At 61.3% G+C, this 11,143-nt stretch overlaps 1 protein-coding gene across 1 annotated transcript; it reads left to right on the plus strand.

Moving 5' to 3' along the window:
* The first annotated feature begins 807 nt into the window (after positions 1-807).
* LOC121024833 (putative GTP-binding protein 6) lies at positions 808-11,017 on the plus strand. Its single transcript, XM_040467124.1, has 8 exons — positions 808-984; positions 1,047-1,389; positions 5,938-6,075; positions 6,641-6,711; positions 6,879-7,009; positions 7,323-7,390; positions 8,324-8,482; positions 10,215-11,017. The coding sequence occupies exons 1-8, from the start codon at positions 808-810 to the stop codon at positions 10,436-10,438; spliced, it is 1,311 nt and encodes a 436-aa protein (XP_040323058.1). The 3' UTR covers positions 10,439-11,017.
* Positions 11,018-11,143: the final 126 nt, after the last annotated feature.

Genomic DNA, 11,143 nt, shown 5'->3' on the forward strand with positions numbered 1-11,143 from the left:
GGATGGTGCAGGTCAAGCATAGGGTTAGGTTTGGAGATAGGGTTAGGTTTCGGTTGAGGGTTATGGTTAGGGTTTCAGTTATATTTAGGGTTAGGTCCCAGGAGGCTCCAGGGACTGAACCCACAACAGTGCAGTTGTTGACCGAAAGGGCTGAGTGGAGTGCATAAGGGAGGGTGCCGGTCCGGATTAGTTTTTGGGTTCCATGGCCAGACAAATGTATGGGCCACCCTCCAAGGCAGGATGTGGGATCCCCCAGTGCAGTACTAGACCTGCAAGGTAGAATTCCGGACCCCCGAAAAGGTCTCAGACCCCCAAGGCAAGATGTGGGAAACCCTGAGGAGCACTCGGACCCCCCAAGGCAGTATGTAGGACCCCCCAAGGGGTGCCTTAACACCCCTAAGCAGGGTGCGGGAACCCTGGGGGAGCATTCTTGAGCCTCAAGTCATGACGTGTGCCCCCCGCGGCCTCACTCGGACCCCAAGGCAGGATGTGGAGACCCCCCCACGGGGCAGCACTCGGACCCCCAATACAGGATGTGGGACCGCTGAGGGAGCACTCCTATCTCCAAGGCTGGATGTGGGACCCCCGAGGGAGCTCCTCTAACCCCAAGGCTGGATGTGGACCCCCGCGGCCTCACTCGGACTCCCGCGGCAGGATTTGTAGGCACCCCCACCCCCGGGGCAGCCTCGTACCTCCTGGCAGTATGTGGGACCTCTGAGGGAGCAGTCAGGCCTCCAGGACCAAACCACCGGTCCCGCTCAGAAGCCGGATAGGGACGGGTGTGGGGAAGCGCCCGCCCAGGGTCGGATGCCCGCGCCTGCCCCGCTGGTGGCACTACCGATGCGGGCATACACCCCGAGCAGGATCCGCGGAAGCGAAGCTAATCCCCGGCGGCGGCGTAGTCCCAAATTTTGCCTGCCCAGGACCACTCGCGTCAATCAAGCGGCGACGAGCACGTTAAGTCCGGCGGCCAATGGGGAGTTCGCATGGGAACACGCCCCACCCGAAGCCCCGCCCCATAGCGTTCCGGTGAGCGCGGGAAGTAGGCCTTGCGGGCCGCCATCTGCCCGGGGGCCTGGCTGTCTCGCGTGGTTCTTTGCCACCGGGCTCCGAGACCCGCGCCGCCGCTGCTGTTCTGCCCTGAGCGCGCGCTCGCCACCTTCGGGCCCGGGGGCCTCAAGGGGCGAGGGGGCGGCGGACGGGGCCCACCGGCTGATGGCCCGAGAAGCCGAACGGGAGAGGTGGAGGAACCAGAAGATGCCGAGGACGAGGAAGAAGAGGAGGAGGAGCTGCTGAGGAGGGACCCTTTGCTGCCGGTGGGGACCCAGTATGTGTGCCTGGTTCACCCTGAGGTCAAGTGGGGACCCGGGAAGCCGCAGCGGACCCGAGGTGCGCAGGAACTGCGCCGCGGGCAGAGCCGGGGTCTCAGAGGCAGGGCTTCCAGGGGGCGGAGACTCGGGAGAATCGGGCTGGAGCTCAGTGGGGGGTCGGGGCTTGGGGGGCGTGTTTGTAGGCGCTTGAACTCCGGAGTGGAGGCTGGGGGCGGGGCTTTCAGGGCTGGCGCTGGGGGCGGAGATTCGGATGGGCGGGGCTTCCAATGCCAGAGGTCAGGGCTGGCGCTCTGGGGGCGGAGATCGGGAGGGGCGGGGCATCGGGGGGCGGAGACTCGGAGGGCTTGGGCTGAGGGGGCGGGGCGCTAAGCGCAGCACTGAAATGCCAGCACCCATCCCCCTTAAACCTGCTGGAGGCAGCACCAGCTCTCTGCTGCCTGGCCCTATCCCCTCTCTGCCTGCTTCCTGGTTAAGCCCTCCTCTCCCCTGCATTGTGTGTTGTGTCCTACCCGTTCTTTTGTAAAGAATCTAACAAAAGTCTAGAGCCAGTGTGCCCCGTCTGTGTGTGTTTGTGAGTGTGTGTGTGTGTGTGTGTGAGATGGATCCTTAAGTACCTTACTGTGCAGCATTTTCATTTATGTAACCACTGAATACTAAAGATTGCGCAAGAAGACGGTTATAGTACATGCACTTTATACCCGGAACCGCAAACCCTTGTCTGCCTGCCCTCTCCAGGGCAGCTGCCTGGGACCACCACCGTTCCCCCCAGTAGCTAACAGCCAGTGCTGTGCCTGTGCTGATGGAGGCTCGGGGCACAGCATGCACTCACGGCAGAGAGCCACCTCTTGGGCCCACGTGCTTCGGGTGGACGAAAACCTGGTTCGAGGGTCTCAGCAGGCGATCCTGAATGGCTTGGGAAGACCAGACCCCACAGTGGAAAGGGGCAGGCACAGAGATGTGAGGACAGTCTCCAGAGAGGGGTCCTCCAGGGAGCACGGCCTGTGACCCTCGGCAGGCTGGCTGGGTGGCTTTGGGGAGGTGGGGGCACTTACAGTGGAGTCCCTGGGTGTCTAACACACACTGATGTGGGCTGTAAGTGCTGGGGTTGTCACGAGTACTCTGCATTGAGCAGGAGGGTGACCTGATACAGTGGGTTCTTTTAATTCCCCTCTTCCCCTTAGACCTTTATTAACATGTCATTCGTACAATTAGCCTTCTGCTGGGCACAGTTCAGTAGCATTTAGCACATTGCAGCCAGCCCCTCTGTGTGGTTCATATCACCACAGGAGGCCCTGTCCCCTTAATACCAGCCACTTTGCATCGCATCCCCATCTAGTCCCTCACAGCCACGAATCTGCTCTCTGTTCCTGTGAACTTTCCTGTTCAAGAACATTGCATCTCAGTGCTATGTTCCTTGTTTTCTCTTTTAAATCCTTTTAGAGTAGTGTTAGTTGCACAGGAAACTTGAGAAGACAGTACAGAGGGTTCCCTATACCTCCTGTCCCACCTGGTTAGCCTCATGTGTTACCAGCATCCCCATCAGAGCAGGACACGTATTACGATCCAGGAACCTACGTGAACATGGAATCACCCAGAGTCCATGGTTTACAGTACGATTCACTCTCAGTGTTTCACGCTCTGTGGGTCTAGACAATGTACAATGTTACGGATCCATCATTACAGGATTCTGCAGAGGATTTCACTGCCCCTCCTGTTCATGCTTCACCCCACCCCCTTCCTGGCAACTGCAGATATTTTTACTATGTGCCTCGTTCTGCCTTTTCCAGAACATCATGGGGTTAGAACATTCCACTACGCAGCCTTTTCAGACCGGCTCCTGTCGCTCAATCACATGCATCTAAGGCTCCTGCGTGAGTTTCTATGGCCATACAGCTCATTTGTTTCTGGTGGTGCTAAGACCCTATTGTCTGGATGGCCCCCAGTGTATTTATTCATCCACCTGCTGAGGGACATCAAGGTTGCTTCCAAGCTGCCGTAAACATCCACGTGCAGCTTTGTGTGGACCTAAGTTTCTGTTCACTTGGGTAAATACCAGGGAGCATTCTGCTGGACCCTCTGGTAAGAGCACATTTGGTTTTATAAGAAAGCACCAAACTGCTTTGCCAGCGGCTGCACCACTTTGGGTTCCCATCAGTGATGAAGGAGGGTTCTTGCTGCACCCGTGTCACCAGTGTCAGGTGTTGTCCGCGTTCTGCGTCTGGGCCAGCCTCACAGGTGTGCGTGGCTCTCGAGGTAACGTGCGTTCATTTCCCCGACCACATATGGTGTAGAGCGTCTCTCCCCAGCTTCTGTGGTCAAGTGTGTGTTAGGTCTTCAGCCCAGCTTTTGTTTTTTTATATTTTTATTATAAATGTTTTTAAAGTTTATTTCTCAGAGAGCGGGAGCGGGAGAGGTGAAGAGAGAGGGGGCAGAGGGTCCCAAGCCAACTCCCACTGACAGCCCCGCGCAGAGCTCGATCTCACAAACCATAAGATTGTGACCTGAGCCAAAGTCAGACCCTCAACCGACCAAGCCACTGAGGCGTCCTGTTTGACCCAGCTTTTGATCAAGTTTTTTTTTTTGTTTTTTTTTTGTTTTTTTTTTTAAAGTTTATTCATCTTTGAGAGACAGAGCATGAGCAGGGAAGGGGCAGAGAGAGAGAGACACAGAATCCAAAGCAGGCTCCAGGCTCTGAGCTCTCAGCACAGAGCCTGATGCGGGACTCGAACTCACGAGCTGCGAGATCATGCCCTGAGCCGGAGTTGGACACTCGACCCATTGAGCCACCCAGGGGCCCCTTAAAATACACTTTTTAATGTTTATTCACTTTTTGAGAGACAGAGACAGAGTGCCAGCAGGGCAAGGGCAGAAGGAGAGAGAGACACAGAATCCGAAGCAGGCTCCGGGCTCTGAGCTGTCAGCACAGAGCCCGACGTGGGGCTCGAACTCACGAACCACGAGATCATGACCTGAGCCAAGGTCGGACGCTCGACCGACTGAGCCCTCAGGCACCCCTCAAGTTCTTCTTTTATTGCTAAGTTTTAAGAGTTCTGGATAATAGCCCTTTCTCAGATGTTTTTTACAAATATTTTCTTCTAGTTTGTGGCTTGACTTTTCAGTTTCTCTACGTCATTCACAGTCGGCATTTCTTCATCACGACTCTTGTCCTGTCTTCAAGCTTAGAGATTCATTCCTTGGCCTTGCCCAGCCCACTCATAAGCCTATTAGCAGATTCTTCCTTTTCGTTGGAGTGTTTGTGACAGCCAGCATTTCTGTTTGGCTCTTTCTTCAAATTTCCATCTGTCTGCTTACGTTGCCCATCTGTCCTTGCGTGCCGGCTCCTTTATCTGTCAAAGCCCTTAGCATATGAATCATAGTTGTTGTAAGTTCCTGGTCCGATAATTCCAGCATTCCTGCCATATTCCACTGGCTCTGACGCTGCTCTGTGTCTTTACATCACGTTTGTCACCTGTCGGTATACCCTGTAATTTTCTCCTAATGGCCGGATATGATAGATGGGGTACAAGGAAGTGGTGTCAACTGGTCTTCAGTGGTGTGGTGCCGAGGTGTGAGGCAGGGGAGGGGAGGTGTGGGGCGGGGAGGGGAGGTGTGGGGCAGGGGTGGGGAGCTGTGGTGCAGGGGTAGGGAGTTGTGGTGCAGGGGTGGGGAGGTGAGGGGTGGGGGAAGCCTCCGTAGTCCTGCGAGCAGGGCCCAGTTGTGAGTGAGCCCGTGCACGTGAACTGTGAATACACAAGTGTCCTGAGGTTTCATCCCCACCTGGTGGATCCCCGAGCATTAGCGTTGGGGGTCCCACGTGGCACTTCGACCAGACCCGCAGGCCGGTGGCTGTGGGAGTGGCCACAGGAGCAGGACCGCCAGGGGGGTTGTGGGAAGCTGCACGGTGATCCACGGTTGAGTGGGGATGTGGCCCCCCAAGGAGGTCAGGAAAGACCGCGTCTGTGGGGGTTGCCGATGCCCCACACGTGACGGTTAAGGAGTCGAATCGGGGGACCCCACCCAGAGGGGCGAGGTGAGGAGGACCAGCGAGGTCCCTCAGGGGAACCTGAGGACACTGTGCTCCAAGGCGGCCGCCGGGAGAGGGCGGACCGCACTGGGGCACAGCGGGCGCTTAGTACAAGCGTCACAGGGGTGGGACCCAGCACGCTGGCCTCCGTGTCACGGAGCCCTGAGCCCCCCCTCAGCCCTGTCGGCAGCAGTCAGGACTCCAAGCCCCAGGACCCACCGGCACCAGCGCCCCACTCCGTGCCTAAGCGGGGGCTCACAGCCCACCCTGCAGGCAATGAATGTAGCCAGTTCCTGGGCTCCGTCACGAGACCCGCTGTCCGCTGGGTCACGACAGACCGCGGGGGCCTCACCGAGCCCACGTCCCGTTGTCTGCCCAGCCCCCGGCGTCCGGCGTGAGCGGAGCCTGCAACGGTCTGGGCCTGGGGGCACACAGCTGTGTTTCGGACCAGGTGCCTACCTGGGTGCTGCGTCCGGACCTCTGTGCCGCCGTGCGGGCAGCCATCCGAGCTGGGGAGCACGGGGCCCCGGGGCCGACCTCGCAGGGGTGTGCCCCTCACCCTGGCCCTGTGTCTCCCCGAAGCTGACCGGCAGGTGGCGGAGGCGGAATCTCTGGTCCACACGCTGGACCGCTGGTCGGTGGTGGAAAGGATGGTGGTGCCCACCGGAACACCCGACGGGAAGGTCGCGTTCGGCAGAGGGACCTTGCGGCACCTGACAGGTGGGCCCTGCTCCCTGGCTCTCTTCCTCCTGGAGCAGGAACGGTGGGGCTCTCGCCGTCTGGGCCGAGGAGAGGCGTCCTCGCGGGAACTTGGATCAGACGTCCGAAACGCCTCCGTGCCCCGATCGCAGCCCGAACTGTGCCCAGTGGGGCCGTCGGGGCAATTCAGAGTCCGGTGGAAACCGGCCCCGGGGCCCCAGCCCGGCCCTCCCCGCAGACAGGGTGCTGTGTGTGAACCCTGCCTTCCAGGGACCCCCGGGGGTGTCACACTTCAGAGCGGCGAGCCCTGCGGATACGCTGAGGGGGTGCTCGCCGCCCGGCTCTGTCACCGCAGGTCACGGAGCCATTCAGACCCCGTGGGGTCGTGTCACCTGCGTGTGCAAGACCCACGACCCCCGAAGGGACCCCGGTCCTCCCCTCCCCTGCCTCACACACCCGACTTCCCAAATACGCACTCAGGGAGTCGAGGGGTACCCGGTGACCACAGCCAGCCTGAGCCCAGGGTCGGCCCCACGACAGACCCCATGGAGCCCTGACCTCCGACCGAACCTTCTCTTTTCCTCAGAGAAAATCCGAGCGTTGCCAGAAATCACCGCGGTCTTTCTGAACGTGGAGAGGATGGCCCCGCCCACCAAGGTACGCGGGAGTCTCGGGCGCTTCCCACGCTCCGGGCGGAGGGCGGAGGGCGGAGGGAGTCGGGTCGGACGGAGGAGGCCCCGGGATGGATCGCCGACGCCATCTCGGCGGCCCCCTTCACCCGAGACACCGCTGCAGATGCCCTCCCTCCCTCCCTCCGTTTCCAGAAAGAACTCGAGGCCGCCTGGGGCGTGCAGGTGTTTGACCGATTCTCCGTTGTTCTTTCCATTTGCCGCCGCAACGCCCGGACGAAGGAGGCCCGGCTGCAGGTGGCGCTGGCTGAGCTCCCCCTTCTCAGGTCCGGGGCACACCCCAGCCCTCGGGCTCGCATAGTCGCGTGTCCGACCCGTTGCCTGGGGTGCGGGGAAGACGGAAGGCGGGGCTGGCGTGCCCTCCCGGACGAGGCCTGTCAGGCTCCTGTCCAAGCAGCGAGCCTACCCGGACAGGTCACCCCGCTGCGGGGGCCCCCCCTTCCGTGACCCCCTGCCTCGCTCTCTGCACCCAGAGTTCTCATCTCACCCTCGCGTCTGTGTGCTGTCAGCTGGTGCGCTCCCCCTAGGTGGGCACGGACGTCTCACCCTGTCTACTGAGGCGCCCCCTTTCCACGGCAGGTCCCACCTGAGCAGCACCACCCGCCTGGATGGACGGGGAGGAGGCTCACGCTACATCATGGGGTCAGGTAACGTGAGGTCTTGCCACCGCGTGCTCACAAGGGGGTATGTCACGGCAGCCACCCTTACGAAGGGGACAGCAGCGCTGAAAGATCCCAGTGGGGCTGCGTGTGACCTCGTACATGGTCCCATTCACACAAACTAGAATATCTACGTGGTCTGCTGGGGTGGCTGCAATGAAGGACCACAAGCCAGAGCCTTCAAACCTCAGGAATCTCCTCTGTCAGCTCTGGAGACCAGAAGTCTGAGATCTGGGGGGTGGGGTGGGGGCGGGGCCGCTGAGATCGGGGCGGGGGGGGGGGGGGGGTGGGCAGGGCCACTGAGATCCAAGTGGGCAGGGCTGTGCTCCCTCCAGAGGCTCCAGGGGAGGGTCCTTCCTGCCTCTTGCAGCTTCTGGGGCTCCAGGCGTCCCTGGGCTCGTGGCTGCGTCCCTCCCACATGGGTCTTCACATCTTCACACGGCTTCTCCTCTGTCTTCTCTTCTGTTACGCAGACATTTGTCTTTGGATTTAGGGCCACGCTGACCCGGGATGACCCCTCAGATCCCTCACCAGTTATATGCGCCCAGACCATATTCCGAAATGAGTTACCGTTCACAGGTCCCAGGGGTCAGGATGTAGATGTGTCTTTGGGGCACCGCTCAGGTGGCTCTGGATATCATGGGGGCTGTCCTTCTGAGGCTCTCCCTTACTGCCAAATAAAGGGGAGCCCAGGTGGCCTCAGAGGGCGGAAGTCCGGAGGCGAGGCCACCCTCCACTGGGTGAAGCCATCTGTCAGACAGGAAGGTGCTGGGGCAGTATAGAGGAGCAGACCGGCGGGGCGGGGGGCGGGGCCCAGCGGCAGAATGCCTGTCCACAACGCACACAGGGACCCGCGTGGCTCACTCTGCTCTCACGTCTTTGTGAGTGTGCTCGCCGACTCGCCGTGTTGGGTGTTTGTAGGAGAATCGCTCGTGCAGGTGCAACGGCGCCTGCTGAAGGACAAGGAGCTGAAGATTCGTAAGGCCCTGGACAGACTTCGGGAGAAAAGGCGTCTCCTGGGAAGGCAGCGCAGACGGCGGGAGTTTCCTGTGGTCTCCATGGTGGGATACACAAACTGCGGTGAGAGAAGTTCTGGGGGCTCCTGGGGGGGTCCACCGTCCCCCCACCACCCTGCTAGTGCATTTGGGGAGACACCGCTCGCCAACGCAACAAGGCCCTGGGATTCAGAGGGCCGGCGGATGATGAGAACAGGTGGAAAGCGTGGCTCGTGTCCCCGGGGCATTTGCAGGGCCCACGGCGGGTGCCCCGTCAGGTCAGCGGCGTGGTCATCGAGTGCTGGACAGCGGACTGCACTCCCCTCTCTTAAAGGTGTGTTGAGACTCAGAGAGAGACAGAAGGGTGACGGTGTTAAGACCATTCATGGTGGGCAGGCCCCTAGAAGGATAAAAGCGGTTCAGACTGCGCAGTAGGACCTCACCACAGGGCTCGTGGTTTACCTTAACGTGTGCGCTCAGCGCGATCATCTGCAGGACACGGAACCTCGGGTCTCCTTCGTCCCGAAGCCCTGAGCTCACGGCTGTGCTCGGTAAAGGGAGACAACGGCAGGTGCGACTTCCTCACCGTCGGGGTCCGGTCCGCCAGCGGGTGCCGGGCCGCGCGGGGTCCACTCCCCTGCCAGCGTGAGGTCCCCACCAGCCTCACGCCACCGGCTCCCTGTCCTCAAGGAGGGAGGGAACTTCCCACAAAACCTGGAACACAAAGTGCGGGGGCACCGCAGCTGCAGAGAATCCCGCTTGGGCAGATACAGGCTCTCACCCTGTGGGAAACGGCGAGTGCGCCCGCACGGCGGCGTCAGCACCGAGCTTCTGGAGCTCCGCCGAGGCTACCGAACTCAGTACTGCTAGGTTACGCCCGCGGCCCGTGGCTCACCAGCCCAGAGGAGTCCGTGCCCCGGGACCTGCGTGGTGAGGGCACCTGTGTATCCAGGTGGGGCCGCCCTACCGGGTCATCTCCTCATTCACCTGTGGGGCGGGCTGAAGCCAGTGGCCACGAGCTGGCGTGGCCCCGAACACGGGGGCCAGGCGCACACACGGGCGCATTCTTGCAGGAAGGCTGAGTGGAGGGGACGTCCTCTGGGGCCATTGCAGACACATACAGCTCCTGCCTGTCTACACCGCCACACTCATTAACGCTGGCACCCCCGTCCACCCCCCCCACACACACACACCGATTTCACCACCACCCCGTCTACACAGACGCCCAGCCTACGTCACACACACTGTACCCGCCCCACTCCATCATCACTCCGTCTACACCGACATCCGGTCCGCCTTATACGCATACCTCAACTCCACCACCAGTACTCTGTCTACACAGGCACCCAGCCCACCTCACAGACAACACACATGCCCCGTAGGCACCACGGCCCCTGTCTACACCATCACCTTTCCGCCACGCAGATACCTACTGCATCTCAGACACGCGGAGAACCTGCCTCGTCTAAGTAGATGCCAATCACGTGTCCCCCACACGTGCACAAACGTGACCGCCGGGTCTGTACTATCCTGGTGTGCACGGGTGCCCTCACCCCCTCGGCCGTCACCACCCCGTCCGCACCACCGCCGTCCTGCATACGGGCACTCGTACCCTGGGCCCTGGCCCTCTGGGCCGCAAGCGTGACCGAGAATGGCAGGTTCTCTGACCACACAGGGCGGAGACTAGGAGCTCAGAGACCTCACAACGCATGGCCGCCGCCTCGGCCGGATGCTCGTGGGTTCGACTGCTGCCGAGGTGGGACACGTGTGGTGAGGGGGCCTCTCACACAGCGCGTCCCCTGTGACCCACCTTCCAGGAAAAACCACGCTGATCAAGGCCCTGACGGGTGACGACGCCGTCCGGCCCCAGGATCGGCTGTTTGCGACACTGGACGTCACGGCCCACGCGGGGTGGCTGCCCTCCCGCGTGGCCGTCATCTACATGGACACCGTCGGCTTCCTCTCCCAGCTGCCCCACAGCCTGATCGAGTCCTTCTCCGCCACCCTGGAAGACGTGGCTCATTCAGTGAGTGTGGGATGATCCCAGGGGCCAAATTACCTAAAACAGCTGTGTAACCTGGGGCCCGGTCCCCTCACATGACACAACCTTGGGGACCAGGTCCCCTCACACGTGACACAACATAGGGATCTGGGACCTTCACACACGACATAACCCTGGGTAGCAGGTCCCCTCATACATGACACAACTTGGGGGCAGGATTCTCTCTTGCACAATACAAAGTGGGGGCGAAATCCCTCAAATGTGACACAGCTTGGGGGCCAGATCCACTCACGTGTGACACCACCTTGGGACCGGGTCCCCTCACACGACACAGCCTTGGGGACCGATTCCCCTCACACGACACAGCATGGGGCCCGGGTCGCCTCACACACGACACAACCCAGGGGGCCGGGTCCCCTCACACACGACACAACCCGGGGGCCGGGTCCCCTCACACACGACACAGCCTTGGGGACCGGGTCCCCTCACACGACACAGCGTGGGGGCCGGGTCGCCTCACACACGACACAGCGTGGGGGCCGGGTCGCCTCACACACGACACAGCGTGGGGGCCGGGTCCCCTCACACACGACACAGCGTGGGGGCCGGGTCCCCTCACACACGACACAGCGTGGGGGCCGGGTCCCCTCACACACGACACAGCGTGGGGGCCGGGTCCCCTCACACACGACACAGCGTGGGGGCCGGGTCCCCTCACACACGACACAGCGTGGGGGCCGGGTC

Source organism: Herpailurus yagouaroundi, unplaced genomic scaffold (assembly GCF_014898765.1).
Source record: "Herpailurus yagouaroundi ecotype Mexico unplaced genomic scaffold, PumYag 67209, whole genome shotgun sequence".
NCBI classification, from domain to species: Eukaryota; Metazoa; Chordata; class Mammalia; order Carnivora; family Felidae; genus Herpailurus; species Herpailurus yagouaroundi.